The 21082-nt window shown below is 40.9% G+C and overlaps 1 protein-coding gene across 7 annotated transcripts in view; it reads left to right on the top strand.

Annotated features, from left to right (window-relative positions):
• Window positions 1-17559, top strand: part of bcorl1 (BCL6 corepressor-like 1) — a 21166-nt gene extending 3607 nt beyond the window's left edge. Inside the window, exons 1-14 of one of the 7 annotated variants that reach the window (XM_023402888.2) lie at window positions 1-116; window positions 1187-1282; window positions 3708-3793; window positions 3897-6509; window positions 6807-6939; window positions 7177-7647; window positions 9529-9716; window positions 9980-10246; window positions 10366-10532; window positions 10988-11133; window positions 12717-12794; window positions 13929-14091; window positions 15718-15808; window positions 16929-17559. In XM_023402888.2, the coding sequence (XP_023258656.1) occupies window positions 3788-3793; window positions 3897-6509; window positions 6807-6939; window positions 7177-7647; window positions 9529-9716; window positions 9980-10246; window positions 10366-10532; window positions 10988-11133; window positions 12717-12794; window positions 13929-14091; window positions 15718-15808; window positions 16929-16949 (4344 nt within the window). In that variant the 5' untranslated portion in view covers window positions 1-116; window positions 1187-1282; window positions 3708-3787 and the 3' untranslated portion in view covers window positions 16950-17559. Of the gene's footprint in view, window positions 117-1186; window positions 1283-3707; window positions 3794-3896; window positions 6510-6806; window positions 6940-7176; window positions 7648-9528; window positions 9717-9979; window positions 10247-10365; window positions 10533-10987; window positions 11134-12716; window positions 12795-13928; window positions 14092-15717 lie in introns of all 7 variants that reach the window. The other 6 variants (XM_023402882.2, XM_023402887.2, XM_023402883.2 and 3 more) reach the window with 6 other exon arrangements.
• Window positions 17560-21082: the final 3523 nt, after the last annotated feature.

The following is a 21082-nucleotide window of genomic DNA, read 5'->3' on the forward strand; positions in this document are numbered from 1 at the left end:
ACCGAAAACCGTCGAGATTAGTGAACAGCCACGGACGGCAGAGGCGAAAGGCTGGACGCGGCCGTAACCGAGTCGTGCCTGTACGTCGTTCGCATGCCATCTGGACGAGCGGGTTCGTAAGTGTTTGTGTCATGAGACATCTTTTATCTCGCCTGCTGATTAGCTTGGGAATAATTCAATATTTCGGAGAGAGAGGGGGAGCGAGAGAGAGTCTTAAAGGGGGGACGGAGAGAAGAGGCTTGGTGGGTCGGGGGGCTCGGCGAATGCCTTTCAACGCCGAAGTGGCTCAGTCAGTCCACCGAAGGGCCGATACGGGAGCACTTCACATTAGGTCGGCCGGGGATAAATAACAGTAGCCTGCCTCAACATGTAAACCACCGGGAGCAGTGCGAGGGCTTCGCGGACACTCCGCTGCGCAGGGAGCTGGAAAGCTACCCGCGGTGCTGTTGAAGGTAGCGGTGGTCAGTGGAGTTAAATATATTGTTTGCCCCCTTGTCGTGGCCACTCCGGCAGCACAAGCCTCTGTAATAAGTTGTCACCCACCCGCCTTTTAGTTGTCCAGCTGGCTACTTTTTTCATATTTGCGAGTAACTCAGTGCAGTCAGTTGCTGTGCTATCAGCGGGTGAAATCGACTATTTGTTTGTTTAAAAAAAAAACGTCCAGGCAGAGTAAATGTTACTTTGTCTGGTGTTCGTGGGTAGATGAAACGGGATGATGGTCGTCAGGAGTTTTGTTTGTTTGGCTCTCCCTTCGTTTTCTGTGTGGCTCTGCATTGATGTTGACTTACCTTATCAGGCAGGGATGTGACACATTGCCACATTGTGCTCCTACGACGCAGCCCAGGCAGCCACTCGATGGGAGAAAGCTCCCCTGTCACTTGTTATAATTTCTCCAAACATCTGTCTTTCATCTTGAAACATTTCAATCCCTTATTCTCCACGTTATTTAGACAAGAATTAGAGATGAAGACAGACTGTCTGTTCAGTTTGTCTGTGGAAGGACCGATCACCTGAGAGCCAGTTACCATTCTCTCATTATGGTGACTGCTCGCCATCTCCAGCGAGAGAGAGCGACCCGGAGCTCTCCAGAGTTTTTCCGTGCTGATATTTACAACAGAGAGAAACGTGTTGTTTTGTGAATGCCCCGATGCTTCAACATGCATGTGGTCTATTGTGTACTTTTCAGATATGACATTGGGACGTGTGTCTTTTGTGCCGTGGGGTGGACAGTGAGCTGACCGGGAACACAATAATTTGGTTTCTTCGAGGCTGTTTCTCAAAGGTAATGTCAGGCTCGACTTTGTTTCGTCTGAGCGGTGTTGCCCACGGCGTGTATGCGGACTACTGCATACATTTATTGGCCTACATCAGAGCAGATGAATTCAAATGTTGTGGCATGGTAGACCGCGTATGATCGCAGCACAAAGACAAACTAGCTGTAAGCAACTGTTGTACGGTAATGAATGCAGACCCTCCTTGCACTGAGCGGTGTCTGCATCGCTGGATCCCTTTCAGTCCATGCTCGCAGATTCCAGCAGAGATTGGTGTGTCAGTCATTATGTGCATCATCTTCGTTATGTTTCACTGACTCTAGGGTGAAACATTTTCCATTCCCCCCAAAGCTTTGACATAGATTTTGTGCCTAGTCTCTTTTGTAGTCGTCTCATTTACTTGCAGATGCGCTCGCCTGCGCTCACCTCTACCTACGTACCAGGCTGCTGTGGTGTGTGTCGCCTGTGTATGAGAGTATTGCAAATGTTTGTTTTGAGATGACATCGAGCTAGATTAACTGATGGCTTAATATTGTTCATTATAGTGTGTATGGTTAGCGTCGTTTGGTGAAAGAAGGTTGTATTCTCTTTTGAAAATGTGTTTTGTTTGAGTGTGTTTTCCATGGAGAAGTAATGGGTGGAATTTCAAGTCTAATTTTAGATAAGAATGATCAACACTTAACATTACAAGGACCCCCCACATTGAAACTGCATTTAAAGAGGTTTGCCTCCATACTGTAATCATAAATAATTAACCGTCCAGTGATAGATAATCCTTAATTATATAAGCAAGTAAGGAAAAACCTTTGCTCACATTCCGGCATCCACCACACTGCTTAATCAACTCAGAACACATTGAGGCTGCCACACACTCATAAAAGATCTTTAGAACAGTCAGAGCTGATTGTCTCATGGATGCATTACTGATGGGGCTACTGGGACAGGCCTAGGGGCCCAAAGGGTCATGGACCCCCTAAGCAGGAATCTGTTTGAAGTGACTGTTAGCATTTCTCATTGGAATATCACAGGGTTCAGTCAAAACTAGGGATGTCCCAATTGTGTTTTTTCCCTTAGCTTTAATGTTGAGAATCTGCTGATAAGGAGTCTCATCTAGTATTAATTGATAATATTTTGTTCATTTTTTCTAATACAGCTGCACAGGGCATACCTCAGATACAGTAAACCTACTTTTAAGTTAGAAAAGCAATTTAAGATTCCCCAACACTCAAAAATGTGTTTTGCTTATTGTGCCTTGACTTGAATGTTTGACCTTCACTGTGCAGCATGATCTATGTGCATAGTTTGACACTAGAAGGCTGCTTTCACATTAATCTGCTGAAGGGGGAAAGTTTCTCATTTTTTCACCACAAGTCTGTGTTGAAGACATGTACGCACCAGCAGGATTTGTGTCATCAAAACTAGTTTGGAGCCAATCATAATCCAATATGCACCTTTATACATGTGTGATGTGGAGACATGAAGCCTCCACTGCACATACACTGGGAGTAGACTTTTCAGTGAAGCAAGAGGCATCTTCATCTCTCTGACACTTTCAAAATGAACAATATTTGCATATTTATAGATTGAGTATTTTTTAAATGAGCATATGTAATTTAAGAATTCTTAGCTAGTTAATTGAACTTGTTGGTGATATCAGACTCACATTATTATTCAAAGCAGTGTATTTTTATATGTCTTAAAACACGTCTGGAGGGGATATTTCAATATGCCTAACACTTGAAGAAAGAAGCTACATGACAGATTTTTAAAATGTTTTCCTGTTATATTTTGTGTCACATGCCATAGTATTTTGTATGATTTCTGCAAAGAGAAGTGTCAGTCTATTGTGGCAGGAATGTTTGAAGAGGATTTAGACTGCCCCTCTTCATCTCCAGTGTGAAAGAAATAGTTTTAACCATTAACAGTTATGGTTAACCTGCTAAATATCACAGAAAAAAATCAATGTAAAGGGTGATCTGGTTTTTTAGCAATGGTGGCCTTTTACGTGTCTCTGCCAGGAGCTTGTTGGCTCATAATCCGTCCATATAGCAACTGATGCATTAATTCTTATTTCAGTCACTGAATATCCAATTTTGAGTAGACTATTCAAATTCTGGATTGATGAGCATTGACAAAATGCTTGTTTTCCCTGCTTGCAAACAAATAAAACAAAAAGGAACAATAGAACAACACAGTCTACCACACTTCTCTTTGCTAACATGAACTGCCTCCTCGCTCCAAGGAAATTGTAACATATCTGCCCGCCCATCTCAAAAGAAAGGAAATTTTCAATTGCCCAATGTTGGTCAATTACTGTTGCATAGAATGTGTCTAAGTCCTTCATGAAGGATTAAATGAAGGCCTTTTCTCTGATTGAAATGACAACAGCACTCACAGTGATCACATCAAGTGTTCGTTTTCTTGTGTATTTTGCAGCATTTCACTGTATTTCAAGGAAAACTCTAACCTGACTGACTCAGCTACCCCCTGAGGCATGTTGTGTTAAAGAAACACCTATGCAGGTGATTGTTTTTTTTATTCTTATTACACTTAGTTTACTAGATTAGAAAATTCTTTCCTCTCATCTAATTAATACTGGCCTCATGAACTTCTCTTATTACTCAGGTGGATCCTACACTAATGAATGTAGGGGATGGAGGCACGGTGAGCAGAGAGATCAGTGCTCCAAATAAAGCGTCTACTAGTATGGTGGGAAATCCCCCCCAGACGCTACCCCCTGAGTTTAGAGGAGATGTTACCCTCAGTCAGCAAAACAAGACCACTCCAGCAACAGACTGTAAGACAGCGAAAGCCTGCCTGGACACGAGCAATTACAACCACAGCCCTGAGCTTTCTCCTCCTCAACAGCCCAACAATGCACCCATGTCAGGCTCAGCCCTCACCACCTCAGAGAAGAGAGCAGACAAAAGGGCAGAGCCCCCTAAACTCAAGGCTGATGGTGCTGGTCTTTTCCCCACTCCTCAGTGGTCAAGTGGTGTAAAAGTAAGCCGGGAGGACTCACTCAACCCCTGTCACAGCAATGTGACATCCAGTAAGAAATCACACCCACAAACACAATCTGTGCAAAGTGTTCCACCTGGGTTTCAGTGCTCCACCATGTTTAAACCAGCCCAGCCAGTTGCCTTCCTTCCTTCGACTAATTTTTCCTCTCCACTTTGTAAAATCACACTTCCACCAGCATTGGGTCAGATTGCTGCCTTGAGAGAAGCCACAGCCACTCAGTTTCAGAAAGAAATTCAGCCTCAAAGTTCAGGTGTCGGAGGGACACCTCTCATGCGGACCTATCCATATCAGTTCTCTGTGGGCCGGACTCCAGCTGCAGAGAAAAAAGCAGGCACATCAACCTCAAAACTTAAATCTAACCATTCATCGAGTAAGAATGCAAAATCTGTAGGAGAGCATAAATCTTTAGCCTCAGTGGTAGCGTCACCAGCTATTGCCCTACCGTTGCAGCACCCGTCATTAACTTCTGCAGCACCCACCCGCTACACGTTATCTCCCACTGCTGCCATTTGCTGTGGCTCTGCACTGGCCAGCATCACCTCTCAGAGCAGACTACTGAACCATGTAGAGAAAGGAAACAGCATAGACAAGGCAACCATGGGCTCTCTTAAAACAACACTACCTTCTGCTTCAGAGGACCACACAGCTTGCTCAATTGAACAAAGAGATGTACCTCTTGATTTGTCCGCTAAATCAAAACGTCCAAAATGCATAAACGACCCTCCAGTTTCTATGATGGAGCCTCATACTAATGAATCAAATCAGAGAGATTTTCTGAACTCAAAGAGGACTCATTCAACAACTTATAGCTCCACTGTGCAATACCCTATCTTACCCAATACCCACAGAAATGGATCTCATCAAAAGCAAATAAATAGGCCGCAGAATCACCAGGTTCCAGAGCCCAAACCAACCTGGGGTAAGGGATCTTCACAAGACTCCATAAAAAACATCCCTGGAACTTATGTAGGTGTGGCTAGCCCCATACTGGCTTCTACTCTGCGGGGCAAAGATGGAAAAGGGACTTTTGCAGATGAATTTCAGAGTTTTGCAAAGCAGGAGTTTATATCTATAATTGACCAAGGAGAACATCTGGCCTCTGGAGGAAAGAAGCCATCCTGTCTGATGAAGGGCAACCAACATGCTCACACTGTCAAGCATGTTAAAAACACCAGCACAGCCATAACTAAGAACTGTCCCTCTAAAGGAGCCCTAACAACTGCCCTGTCAAGCTCTGTTAATGCTCAGATTCATCAGAAATCTGGACCTAGCAAAACAGCAGTGCCATACTCTACTGCTGTTGTCAATCCAGCTTGGCAACAGCCGTCTCATCTTCCTCACCAAGCCTCATCTGCTCAGAGAAAAATCACACATGGCTCCCCAAAGACCAAGGGCACCACAGTTACAGAAGGATCTAAATTTCAGGGTGCTCATCACAGCCCGTCCAAACCTGAGGATGATAAATGGGAGAGAATGAAGTCCCCCCTATCTAACCTTGCATCCATTGTAAAGCAGCAAGCTCTCGAAGCAACAGCACTGACCCCTGAGGGTAATACTCAAGCTTCACCTGTTGAATCTAGAAAAGCTGATGTTCTTAACCCACTCAATGTGAGCCAAGACACCCAATCTAAACATGCTTCTGCTTTTGATCACCCACCGTACTGGTCTGTGGAAAAATGGGCTGGTGTTCCTTCTCAAGGGGATTCAACTCAAACTAAGAAGAGAAATGAGAGGACTAACGCTACTGAGCCTTTGGAGAATAATACTGAGTTACACACCAGTCAGGGGGAACACATGGGACTACAAGCGAAGCAAGGCTCTTCAATGCCTGCTAGCCAGTCTCATCTCTTTGGGAGCAATGCATCAACAAATGAGAACAGGATGGAGAGCAAACTAGCCCAGGTGTTAGAGGGGGAGATATTGAAGAAAGAAAGTGGGGTATCAGACGGTCCTCCGAGTGAAAAATTGGAGGGCATGGTTGCGTCTATTCTTACAGGCCAGTGTGCCAGGGGAGGCGACAAATTTGAGAACAAAACAAACGGAACCAAAGAGGAGTCGCCAACCAAAGCAAAAGCTGCTGCCATCAAACAAAAGAAAACCAGTCCTAAGAAGCCAGCAAAGGAGAAGTCACCTACAGACCCGTCAAAGAAGACTGCTGGAAAGAAAAAGCAAGATGTGGAAAACACTCCAACCAAAGTGTCCTGTGTAAAGAAGGTAAATGATCTGTGTGCATGGGTTTAAGTCCCTTTAATGTCTAAAATATCTCTGTTAATTTCTCATGATTTCCCTTTCGTTGGATTTTGTGGAAATATTTAAGGTAACAATTACCTTTTTAAGATTTTATCTACTGAATAGGCCATACAGACCCCCCTTTCGTAAATGTATCTATAACTGATGATTTAACTTCCAAGGCCTTATTGTGGGTCTGTCTGATGCTCTCCATCTCATGAAAGCTCTTTGATCAGTAGCATCCAATACAGCATGCTGACTCAGTCCCTTTTTGTATCTCAGCAGAAGAAACAATGTGCACCTGTGTTGGAGCAGAGTCTATCAGCAGGAAAACTTTCCCCACAGAGTAAAGAGTCGATTTCAAGGGACAAGATCAGTCCCAACAAGGTTGAGCAACCAACCCACAACAAACCAGGTATACTCTTTGTTTTTTATAATTCTGTGACAGTTAATGCCATTAACCGTTCTTACAGGGTGTTGGATTACTCTTGCATCTCAGAGTAAGCTAGCTCTGGAGATAAATAGCCTGGGTGGTGTGGCGGTTGATGTGTATGAAGCAGTCATAGTGTCTGAATGGCATTTTTGATGTCTCAGTCATACCTCTATGCATAGAAGCTGGTGTGAATGTAACAATCCAATGTGATTTAATCAGTTACAGATAGCGGCAGCAGTCCTCAGAGTATAGAGACTCCAGTCTCTCTCAATAGCTCTGCGATACCCAGTAAGGAGACAGACGCTACAGAGAGCTCCTTCCCAAGACTGAGGAGAGGACGACGGCGAGCAGATGAAGCTCGACTCGACCTCTGGGGCTTTGCAACGCCTTCCCCTCCACCCCCACCAATGCCTCCTCCCCCAGCTTCCCCATCACCCCCTCTGACTCCTACCCAACCTGCCCGCCGACCGAGAGGGAGGCCTCGCTCAAATCCCCTGCCAGCACGAGTGCATCTGGGCAAGGGCAAGGCAACCGGTGCAGAGGGTGACACACCTGCCCATAAGAAACGTCGGCGTTGTCGTAGCAAAAAGTATCAGACAGGGGACTACATCACTGAGAAAGATAAGCTTGAAGATGGAGAGCACCTTGAAGAATCTGACTCCCTGAGACAGGACAGTGGAACTCCAGCAGGTACAGTTTCTCAGTTTCTCTCCAAAGATCAGTTTCAATTAACTGTTTGCAGCCCAAGTTTCAATCAAAGGTGCAGCTGTTAGTCACTAATGAAATCTGAGTATCTTTATACAATGCAGGGTTGAAATGAAAAGTTGATTGAGCAACTGATTTACAGAACATTTTGATTAGAGTCTCAGGGATTATGCAATTAATCGATTAGTTAAATGACAGAAAATTGATTGGTGACTAGTTTGCTAATTGACTGATTGTTTAAGTGATTTGGTGAAAAAAAAAAACTCAAACATTCCCTAATTCTGCGTTTTCCATTATGAGGATTTGCTGATAGGCTTTGTTTTATATAATTGTAAACTGATTATCTTTGAGCTATGAGTTGTTTTGACAAGACAATTAACCAAACAATTAATTGATTCATCGTAAAAATATATGGCAGATAAGTTAATGATGAAAATTACTGCAGCTTTTAATGTTCAAATAATTGTTTTAGTCCTGCAAACACACCAAACATTAGTTGGTAACAGCTTCACAGAGTTGTTCTGTTTTAATACCATTATATATTAATCCTGTTTTGGCTGCTGACCAGACTAAGCGACAAAACATTTGGCATTGCTGGCTTGTGATGGGCATTTGTCATCATTTCTGACATTTCATAGACTAAGTGATTATTCATTCTTTTAAAAAATATCTGATGAATGACTCTGTTCTGACAATAGATGCAGCTCTGTTCAAGTCTTTGGAATAACATTTCTCTTCACTTTCTCTTTAGAAATGTCTGTTCAGAGCAGTGACATCATTTCATGATTTAATCAACTTAAGCTGCTTGATCTTTGATTTCAGTGAGTCTTTTTGAACTAGAAATAATACACTGACCAATTTACAATGTTTTTGTAGATTTGTTTTTCAAGCCCTATTATTTTTTTATAATTAATCTCTCAAGGCTCAGATGCTCCCAGTAACGGGACTTTTCTTTCAGGAATGCCTGAGTATTAGATAAAATAATTATATGAAAATAAAACCTTACATTTTTATGTTTTACCCTAGATATTTACCTAAATATATACTTAAATATATTATTATTTTGAACAACACATGGATAAAGGTGCTGAGATTAGGATATCCGTGAGCCCTGAAAGTGTTCATAAAAAAATATCTGGTCGGTCAGTAATGGACTAATGGACATATGTAATGATATATGATTCATAACTGACCAAAAGAAAGCTTAGCTGGGGGCCTCTGTAATTGAATAGATATAAACAAATTGATTTAATGAGGATGTACATCTTCATAAGAAGTACATTGGGAAAGGATTAATAAAATATTGTGACACCCTTTGAAACTGTGCAACAGTTACAACATATAAAACATATTACAACTGGAAAATACAAAATATTGAGATGAATGTAACACCTAACAAACAATAAGGTTTATGAAGACAGCATATATATGCAGTTTGCAGATTATTTTTGAGGCGCCAACTGTGTGTCATTATCCTAATCAAGGAGACTACATAAGGTACCTCTTGATGTGGATACAACACATATCATAAAGGTGTATATGTAGAGAATTTACAGAGACATGGCATATTTCTGCATAGGATTGCAAAAAGCACAGCAGAGTAGCTTACAGACAGCAGTTACCCTGTTTCAGCAGAAAAGATGGCGAAGCCAAGGATGATTGGTGCAGGAAGTACCGGTCTGTCTGATGTTGGCAAAAAACAGCGCCTAAAATATTCCATGCTCCATGTTAGGCTTGGCACATGAGAAAGAGGATGAAGCTGCTTCACACCAGCATCAGTACAGCATAGATAAGATGAGGGAATTTGTTTTGGTTCATCTGTTTGGTACCAATCAGGACAATCTCCAATCTAATTTGTCATCACAGATCCACAGACAGATCAGTGTCCAAGTCCCACTGCCTCCAGTCCAGAGCCTCTTCCACGGAGACCCTCATTCACTCGCTCAGGATCAGTCCGCTACCAGGAGAGCGAGGTGTCTCCAGAGTGCAATGATAAGCCTTCAGGGAAGAGAAAGTTCAAAAGCAAGCACTTATGTGACAGTGATGAGCAGAAGGTACGTCTCTTGCTGGTGCTGCTTGTTGGATTATAGTTTATTATAAGTAAAGGGTTGGTTGGAGCAGGTACAACGTACCACAAATATATTAGCTTACAGTGCCCCCCTGTGGCTAGAGAATGCCATGTTTGTAACATTTATGATGGCAGCTACTTTTATACAGCTTAGGACTTTGCTAAGTGGAAACTATTGCCATAACTTGGCATTGCATTGTGAGATCTTCCATTTCACACAGTGATCTAATCAATAAATCTGTATTTTAGATTAAGACCAAACGCAGTGGCTTGGGTAAGCGAGGCGCCTCACTTGCCCTGGATGATGATGGTGCTGATGTAAAAAGAACAGATAGCCCCCCACCCACTCCAAAAAGTTTACCATCATCCCCATCCAATAAGAAGGGCTCATCAGGAAGAAGCAGTGGTTCAGAGTCTCCACCCAAAAGACCTGTTCCTCCAGAGGTTCGTCGACTGATTGTCAATAAAAATGCTGGGGAGACCTTGCTGCAGCGTGCTGCCCGCTTGGGCTATCAGGTAAAATCCCACTTGTTTACTTGTGCAGTGTTGCTGACATGAATTTCAATCCAGTAAATGGCGTACCTCTTGGAGACATGTTAATGTGACACTGTGTCTGTCCAACTCCTGTTCTGCAGGATGTAGTTCAGTATTGTCTTGAGAAGGACATCAGGGAGGTCAATCGGCGTGACAATGCCGGTTACACAGCTCTCCATGAGGCGTCCTCTCGAGGTTGGACTCAGATTGTCCAGATGCTGCTGAAACATGGTGCAGATGTCAACTGTAGTGCTCAAGATGGAACACGGTAAGTCTTCATGGTGCATGATTTTGTGTTGTGGTTGTAAAAAGTTGTATTTATTTAAAAAAAAAAAAAAAAAAAAAAAAAAAAAAGCTATTATTTAACTACTTGTCTGGGGTATTTGTAAACGGCTTGTGTAACAAAATAATCTTGTTTAAGCAATAATGAACATAGTGACAAGTGAACATACTCACTGACAGGTATGTTATGATTAAATGAAGATTATATTCTGGTCATATCATGGTGAGGTGCATGCTTCCTGTTGCCTGTTTAAACAATTGAAGTTTCCAGTCAATGACAGGAAAGTGTTTGAAAGTTAGTCTCACTTGTGTTTTACTGTAGTACATTCACATTCACACATTTGAAACTTTGTATACAACAAGCTTACAAACAGATTCAGGTCTCATCCAAAATTGTGCAATCCCTGAGAGGCATTTGTGTTTTGATTGTTCTTTGTCTAGGCCCCTTCATGATGCAGTAGCGAGTGATAACTTACCGATAGTCTGGTTGCTCCTGAACCACGGAGCAGATCCGACTCTGGCCACCTACTCTGGACACACACCAGTCAAACTGGCACATAGCCTGAGCATGAAGACCTTCCTCACAGGTAGGTTTTTTATTTTGCCTCCTTTTCCATCAGTTTTGGATTGATAGAAACATTTCTACATTGTAAAGGTGCAATTTAACACATCTTAATTCTACTTTTCACATCATCATCAATCACTTCAAACAAAATAAACAAAACAATACAATAGCTATAATAAATCAGATATGTCACTAAGTAATAAAACTTGTATTTGCTAACTTTACATTCACTGTTTAAGCAATGTCTCAACTTATTAAATTCTGCCTACTCCCACTACATCCCATGTGGCACAGTGAGCAATAAACAACACAAATTGCATGCAGCATATATGCTGCTAAATCTTTTATCCACATAGGACTTGACATTAAATATTTGAGACACTCGCTGTCAGACATGTGACTCTATCCAAAACTAATATTGCATTTCATTTTAGATAACAGTTGACAAGTATATATGTAATTGATTAAGCAATGACATTTTAATGGATATTAAGAATTTGATTGATCAAGAGTATATTACCTGGCAATGCACAAAACTGACTTGGCAGTATTTGTACATCCCGGGACGTCAGATCCATGCATTCAGGATTAACAGCAGGAATTGTGTTGAAACAAGTTATTTTATATAGGAGAAAGGAAGCATAGTAAAAGGTGAAGCTCACCTTGATGACATGCTTGGAGGTTTGAGTTCACACAAACGGGTGCAAGCACTTGTCATCTGCAGCATTTCATCTTATCAGTTACTGTTGTGGCTGTCTTTTCTTTTACCATCCTCCTTTGCAGTGTTATCTCTCGATGTGCTGACTGTTTGTCAATAAGAAGTTACAGTGAAGTTGAATGGTTGAGTCACCCATGACAACATATGTGCACTCATATTTTAAAGTAATAACCACTGAGATTTCCATCTGTTATTAGGATATAATTACAGTGCTAAAACCATCCATGTCGATAGTTAAGATAAACCTTTAATTGGTAATAATCATTAATTTGGTGTTGTAAAAGCTTCTAATAATTTTTCAGTTATTGATCATCAAGGATTCGGATGACTGATTAAATGATCATTTACACATCTTTGTTGCTAAGAAACCTCTGACCCACGTGACTCCCTCTTGCTTGTCATAGAGGACACAAGGAAAATCTTTAAGCCAGCTTGACACAGACCTGGCTTCTTTGCTTTGTAACTTATATTAACACCATTGTTGATGGTCATGTTTGATGCGTTTGACCAGTATTGAGGACCTTTCACCAGCACATGGTAGGAGAATAACGAGAGTCGATCAGTCAACAGTTAGTGAACATCAGTTGACATTAGTCAACAGCTAACAGTTAGCACACAGAGCATCTCAGGTAAACAGAGATGAAAGCTCATGAGCTGATACAGCTTTTCACACACTGCCTGGATGCCTGGGTTTCTCTGTAACACAGGCAGCTGCATAACAGACCCTATCGCAAAATCAAACTTCAATAAGTGTGTTGTTGAATTTTTTATCTATTTTTCTTTTACTACATATTGTCATAAGCTTATACGTAGTGCAAATCTGGCAGAAATGACATGCAGACTTAACATGGATCAAAATATGATACAAGACACTGTTTTTTTTCCAGAATATTTCACTGACCTGGAAGGCCGCAATGAACATGATTCCAGTTTACCCTGGGATTTCTACAGCAGCTCCCTGTTTGGTAAGAAAGCTTGAAATGTGTCTGTCTGTGTGTCTGTCTGATCTGCCTGTCCTTCTATCAGTCTGATTATCTCTCTGAATCAAACCTTCTGTTTGAATTTGTAAGTGTGGTGTTTAAAAGGTGGTTGTAAGCTCATTCCTCCACCGTCAGTGAAGCAGACAGGTTGAGGCTTGTTGGAGCAATGACCAGGTTGCTGCAGGGAAGTTATGCTAGTTTGTAGGCTGGGCTCAGGCTTGGCCATTGGGACATGGAATGATGTTAGCCTTGTGTACTAACATCGGTGGTGTGCCATAACAGCCACAGGGAACCAGTTATCCAGTGAAGGAAGAGCAGGATTAGAGCTGCATGGAAGAACTGAGGGAGACTGGAGAGATGAAAGATAATATGTTTGTAATTTATAACTACACAAACTTTTTTTATCTCGCCATCAAGGAAGAGAAAAAAAATCAAGGATTTTTCATTCTACTTCTCCTAATACTACATTCTACTACTCTGCTCCAATCCTCAAGCTACACCTAAATAATTAAGATAAAGAAGAGCAAGCCTCCCCCAAAGTAAATAAAATGATGTCAATTATTTCAGCTGATTCCATCAATTTATCAATACTCTGTAAGTCTAAGGTTTTCCCATGTAGCTGCACATGTTTTATTCTTTTATATAGTTTTGTTACTGCACTTAATGTCTCTACTGTAGGTTGATGTTTTATAACAACTTAAAATCACTTTTAAGTGTCAAAGTATCTGTTTCATTGTGTTGAAGTTTTCATAAGTAATTACAGTAAGTGCATTGAATTTGCCTCTGATTACTGTCCCATGCTTTTTGCTTACATGAAAAATAACAGTCCACCAGTAAATACTACTTTAAATTACGTGACTTGTGAACATTATTGTCATATACATGTGTCTTGGTGTAGGTTGTACTTAACTTCAAGCTGCAACTGAAACCATAATGTTTGTATTCATTCAACTGATCAGTATCACCAGCAGTCAGTCGAATACATATTGTTGTTGGTGTGAATTGACAGACCACTAGAGGGTGTCCTAACCACATGTACCAAGGCAGCTTAGTAGCAGCTCAGATGCAGCCAGTTTGTCCGCTCTTCTTCCTCTCACCTCAGTGAACCTCTCTTCACAGAAACTGACCAGGAGCCGTGCTGGGACTTCCTCCTGTCTGAGCAGAATCAGGAGCTGGAGGAGAATACGACTGAGCGGGACTCAGACAAAGATTGTCTCCTGTTTGAGTTCTCCTCGGAGCCTCTCCTACCCTGCTTTCACGTTCAGGTTTCATTAACACAGGGGTGAGTTCACAAACATCGTTGTTCGTAATATAAAGATAAAGACAAACCAAAATCCTCTAAATTTATTTTAACAACAAAAAATGTGTTGAAGCTTATAATCAGCATCTGATAATGATTTTTGGAGAACACCTGAACCTGATAGCAAGCATTGCTTGTGCAAAACTGTGCAAGTGAGTCAGACACATAACTACATCGACTGGAGCTAAAGCTATTTACGTTTTCCCCTTAAAATTTAGCATTTGCCATCTCACTTTAGCTGTAGTTACACAATGCTTTCAAAAATGAGAGCAATTTATGTCAAATACTCTATGATGAGAGTGGATACTGATAGCTCTGACTCATGGATGTATTGCAATAGTTTCAGCTTAGAGCTTTACTTTTTCTGCCTCCAGTATTTCACAGACATACACTGTGGTTATGTACTTTTGATAATTGCATCACTTCCCCTCCTGATCATCCTGCCAACATCTTCACTGCTGCAGTCTGTTAGTTCGTGTGCACAGGATGATCCTCATTAGATCTGTACAGTGAGATCAGTGTTGTTGATGACTTATAAAAAAGGGAAACACTGATGCATAGCATCCAATGTGTAGCATCTGATGTAAACCAGAATTTAAGGTTTGTAGTTGTTTTTAAGGGTGCTATTTTATACATGACACCAGTGTAAAACGTTTCATTATCATGTACTATATTTTAGACTGATTTCCTTCCTTGGCAACAGCTGCAAGTATAAACTATTGTAAAACTCACCATGGGGTGTATTCAGTAGAATATCCAAGAATGAAATGTCAACTGCCAAACATCTATATTCAAGTCTTCAAAAGTCTCAAAAAGCATTGATTTCTGTATTAAAAAGTCTTACATTTTATTTACTGTCAAGGTTGCCATAGGAACAAACGCTCATTTAAAATGTTTTTTCATGTGTTTTTTGGCAGAAACTGTTTGGAAAAATCCCCACTCCTATTGTTTCAGACCTTATGTTCAATTTCCATGTAAAGCTTAAATTGATTCGTTTTTCTTTTCTGTTTTTTTAATTTTCCAGATCCAGGTCATGTTTAATGATTAAATAATGATATTATTAGTACTGTATGTTGCTGGGAAATTTTACAAAAATGTTATATAAATGTTAATAAATCCATGGACTTGGTAAATAATTATTGACCATATCAATAATATCTACTGGTTTTCATTGATCTCTTTCATACAGTGGCTGTTAGGACTGTGGAACAGATATAGAATTGCATCCTGTCTAGCAATAAAAATGTCTAATGAACTATTAATTTTAACTTAAGTCAGCATTTTCTACAGGATTTACTATGATCCACATTATCTTCTGCTCTTTTTGTCCATGTTGTTCGTGTCTGCCCTCAGAGTTTGATTTACTGATATCACAGAGAATGGCTGCAGTGTTTGTTTTTGTTTTTTGCAGTAAACTCTTAAGAGCTTGAACTAATCACAAAGTAACGTTTTCATTTAATTTCTCTTTTCAGCTATTTAACCACACAGATGTAACTCGATTCCTTTATGCTGTAAAACTTGATGTAAAACTTTGGCAAAACTTTTCTGTTTGTTTTTTCTTACCCACCAACTTATGACTAATACCAGACATTTCTCTTCTTCTTGCAGCTTTTGCAACTGGTTCCTCCTGACAGACGTCCTGAAGCGTCTGAAGATGTCGTCGCGGATCTTCCGGGCACGTTACCCGCACTTGGAGGTGGTGAGTTTGTCACGCGCTGAGCTCTGGAGACAGGTATCGGTCAGCCAGGTGAGCTCCGCTTCAGCTTCACCTTACAGAGGCAATAACAAGGAGGAGGAAGACAAGGAAGAGGAGGAAGAGGGGCTTGTGGATCTGGTTCGTTGTGTACCAGAACTCCAGAGACTACTGGGCTCGTCCATTCACATCATACAAGAAGACGAGGAGGAAGAGGAGGAGGAGGAAGAGACGCTGACAAACACAGGGAAGCCTCACAGCCGATAGCCTCTCTTGCAACGCACTCCTCCACCGTGCAGACAAAGTCAACCCGAGTCCTTCCTGCAAGCAGCAGCTCAAAGGAAACCTCTCCGTCCAATGTAACGAGGGTCATGGGTTTTAAATCCAGCTACAGCAATGAATTGACACTCCACTGATAACCTTTGACCTCAGACAGAAGGTGATGAAGTGATCACAAGGACCTGCACACAGGAGTGGTCAGTGCAGGAAAGCAGCTTTCAGGTTCCTATCTATAGGTATATTTGAATACATGAGAACTATTGAGCAAACCTTTTTTTAATGATTATGTATGTACATGGTAGTGTATATGTATATCTTGCCATCAGGGGTAACACATTTGGTTATATAAATGGATTCTAGTTGCAAGGGCCAGATTATGTTTAGGACTTGTTGTTTGAGTTTGTTCCTGAGGGAAAGCGATATTTTCCGATGGGAGATAATCCAAGGCTTTTATCTTGGTGAACTCTTGCGTAAAGCTAAGACGCTTAAGTCAGGGAGGCCATTGGCCCGGATGGTTTCTCTGTCAACCTGCGAGACCTGGAGACCTGCAGAGAAGAGACGACGGCACATAATATTCAAACATAATCACCCGCCCAGCTGAGAGCCTCATTTCCTTTTTAGTTTCTTTCTCCATTTCATTTTTCACTTTATCATCCTCCAGAGATCTTTACTGGACGGACCTAATACCTTAGGTTGTTTATTTTTCCTCCACATCTCACAAAGTAAGTCTGGGTAGCACTAAGCTGTCCCAGTCCCTGCGCGCAGTCTGAAATAATGTCTTTTTGGACCTTGAGATTGAGAGTTTGTTTACAGAACCGGACAGATAGTAGTGTTCTCCACTTCCCAGGTTGCACTCCTCCTGAACTGATACAGAATCCTGTGGATCTCTCTGAGAGGAAAAGTTGTACCATCTCTGGAGTCCAGAGCCTGCTCCTGTGTCCAAGGAGCTGAGACGCCCTCTTAACTGCAGCCACGACTGTCCCTGACGTCCCGATATGGTGTTTCCAGATCCTAGAGTGCTTTGTGTTGCAGTGTTTTATTTACACTGTTTGTTGTGCTTAATTTAATAGTCATTAATATATTTGACCTCTTGTGTATCTGACAAGCCTATCTATGAAAAAGTTGCTTTGTATGGTTGGTGCTTCATTTTGAAATGTACTTATTAGGATCCCTTTATTCTGAGATTTTCTTCCCTCATTCAAAAACAGTATTTCAAAACAGCAAAAGTACAGTTTTATTGTACTGGTGCTAAAATAGATTTTGTGTTGACAATCAATGAAGTTTTGGTTTGAAGTCACAAACTAATAAAAGATATTTAAGATGAAGAGACTTATGGTGCAAAGAAAAGTATAGTTTAGTTAAAGAAAACGGGATACAGCAAGACTGAAAGACTGAGCAGCGTGTGAGATCTTGAAAGAGACTTTTATTTGATTCTTTTATAAGAAATCAACAAGAATAAAGCATGATTGTGAATCATAGTTTTATCTCTGTTTTGTCAGTCAGATTATTATAATGACTTTACACGTTTTTCAAATGATCCCTTTGGCCTCATTTTACTCAATAAATATTTTTTAAATCAGATAATTTGTTCCTCGGAGATGTGGAGAGGAAATCAGTGTTATACCTGAAGAAGAGCCTAGTAAGCTTTACTTCACAGTAATATTAACAGGTCTGAATCTGTAGTATGATAAATAAAACCCATAAATTGGCATCCCCATGGTGTCACAATGCCACCAGTTCAACTCCAGCTGGGAACCTTTGTCCGTCTACACATTCAAGCTACAAAACAAAGGTGAAAATCCTACAAGAACTACTCCGGAGAATAATTATCCATGTTCCAAAAAGTAGAATCCACACTGCGCTCTGCTTCCACAATGTTTTTCTGTTTACTTTGGCTGTGCAACATTTCAATTGACCAGATTTCACATTTTTGTTGATGTTGGAAGTGAAGTAAATACGACCCCTCCAGCAAACAGATCCTCAAAAAGGAGTCTTTCTTCAAATGCTTGACCTTCATTAACTCATTAACACTTATAAGGCAGCTTATTGTCATTGTCAGCTGATGACTTTTCCAGAGCTGATGAATTCTTTGACTTCATCACATTACTTTGCATTCCAGTTATGGACATCTGAGACTAATGATCACTTCATTATTTTCTGAACACACATATGTGGTTACCTTGCACTATGGCCAATGGCTTTTCAGTTTGGCTACCTGCTGCATATTGTCATATTGTTTTAGATATGAATATACACCCAGTGCCCACTTTATTTGGTACATCTGTACAATCTCATGCAATTCAATACAACATCACAGCCAAAAAGTCAACCATGATGCTGTAACATCATTTAATTAACATCTCTATAACAAACATCCAACATTACAGTCGACTTTTATGGCACAGCAGTTGTACTGGATTGCATCAGACTGCTCAGGTGTACCAAATGAAATGGCCACTGAGTGGTGTAATGGCTACTGAGTGAGGAATGTGATGTTTGTGTTGGTGCTGTTTGTGCCTGGAGAAGATCTGACTGATATAAACTCACATTGTCTCTCTTTGAGCCCTAAGTCCTCAAAATCATAAAAAGTTTGCGCCTCTACAGTTTCAAGACGACTCAACAAACAACCTGCTGATTAGGACTGTGCTGTACAATATTGTCAAAAGCCCCAAACAAGCAACCAAGTGGACCTTGCAGTTGTTTCCAATGTCAGGAATAAAGTGTTAGGTTCAGGACTCAGAAGGTTTAGGTGACCTCAGTCAGACCTCAAAATAGCCAATCAGTTCATCCCAGTTGCTATAAATGTTTGTGTGTGTGTGGGCGTGTGTGCGTGTGTGTGAACTAAGATGTAATAAGCTGAACCTCAGTCTCAATCATGCTACTTACATGAGATGAGGGGATTTCTTATTGGAATATATTTATACATTTTATCTGGTGGAAACATCCAAAAACATTTTTCACCCATAAAATTAGATAAAAAAGTAGCTCAAACGTCAAACTGTCAACTCTGGCAACACTGCTTTCTAGTACCACATACTGACTGTATTTCCTGACTTTATTTTATCCACTAGAGGGAACCAATGACATTGACTCAGTTAATATTAAATTGAAAGGATCAATCTGCTGCCTACTTTTCTTCAGTTTGATCTCAGTAAGCATAAATCCATTAGTTACTAGTGATTTGACATAAGATTATTGTTTTGCTTCATGAAAAAGCACACAAGATGCATTTAACTACATAGATAACTCAGCTTCAATCCTTTGAGAGCAAAGATCCATCTATTTTGGAGTAAGAAGCTCTTCACACGATTAAGATCACATCCAAAACACACACACAAAGACAATGACAGCTTTTCAGCGTCTTTAAAGTGTTTTAACTGCAGCTTTGCTGTTGTGACAGTACTGTTTGAGACAGGACAGAGCCTCATGCAGTGAAGGAACTGAGCCAAATACCAGGAGGTGGCATCATGTGAGACATGTTACGACTTCTGTTTAGCCCACAGGGCAGCTGTTCACATTGGGAAATTCTCCCCTCAGTGACTAGACGCGCAAAAAATGTGATATCCAAATAAAATTCTCATGAGAATTTCTCTGAATTCACAATTATTACCCCTTATAATAATGGAGCGTGCGATTGTACTGTTTCACTGATGCTATGGCACTCAGCATAGATGGTTAAACATTGTGTCATTAAATCAGGCTTTACTTGATTATCTCTTGTATTTATCACTTAATTTGCAGTTATATTATAGAACATTGCTAATAAAAATTACAGTTGATATTTTCCATCTTAAATTAAAGATCAACTGATAGAAAATGATCTGAGCCACTAACTTAACATTTTCCTGGGAGAATATGGGCGTCTGTTTGATGCCTCAGTGTGAGATGCTTCTTTGTACTGAGATGTGACGCACCAGTCGTCGCCCCTCGCAGGGCCCCATGGTACAGATGATCCTAACCACAGTGCAACCTGTGCAGTCCCCACGAGGTTACTCGAGTTCAGTCACTGCTGTGTCCGGGCTTTATCTCCCAGCAGTGGTAACATGTGGCTGCTGCAGATTTGCTGCTGCAGATTTGAGCCTGTATCACGTAGATTTATATCTGGTGGAAGTTTGTTATTATGTACATACAGTTGTACATGAAGAGTTGGCTCTAAAACACTGTGGAAAGAAAATTCTTTTGAGTTTGACATTGGAGCTTCAGAAGTTCAGTATTTTTGTACTTTTTTTTCACTGTGGCAAAATTTATCCAGAAGGTTCGAGCTGTTCCAGTGAAGTGATCACGTTTCTGAGGGCTTCGGGAGTGTTGGGAAGTTTAGCCTCTCCTGTAAATCAAGCTTCCTTACATCATACATGGTGTTGAGCTTTCAGGTCCACCCCCTTCACCAAGCCCCTGCCATGCCCCACCGCTCATTGGCCTCGTATAGTGGGGCAGTGGAGTCTGATTGGTTTAAAACGAGGGCAAGTCTGTACAAGACCTACTGACAGACTGACATGGAAAGAGGAAGGGAGGCCAGCCTGTTGGGGGTTTTGCATTGTTCTTATATGGGGACACAAAGGGATACGAGGGAAAGAGACGTTTAGCAGAGAAGTACATGATAGATATATCAAATTAAGTTCATGTGTAAGTGAGTGGGCTCTCATTTAACAAAAAACATGTTTCTTTTTTACAAAATCTTTCAATAAAACTAAATCCTGTCTTTTAAATCCAGCACAAGGAAGACGTGCCAACACGCCCTTCAAAAGGTTTTTCAGGTTGTTAATGATTAATTCATGCCTGTCTGTGTAATATTTGTTATGAAAATTAGTTTCTCTAAACGGCTCCCACATTGCCTTGGTTTCACTGAGGACATCTGTTGTCTCTGTTAACGGCGCTTGGCTCGGGTTATGTAACAGTCCTCTTTGAAAAAAAGAAAAAACACAGAAGAGGGAAGTCCTGCTCACTTAGCTTGCATCTAAAGCTCAGTCTAGATACTTCCTTTTTCTCTAAGCTCCCATTGAA

Source organism: Seriola lalandi, unplaced genomic scaffold (assembly GCF_002814215.2).
Source record: "Seriola lalandi dorsalis isolate HSWRI2012SDOR001 ecotype SW California unplaced genomic scaffold, Sedor1 jcf7180002054041, whole genome shotgun sequence".
NCBI lineage: Eukaryota > Metazoa > Chordata > Actinopteri > Carangiformes > Carangidae > Seriola > Seriola lalandi.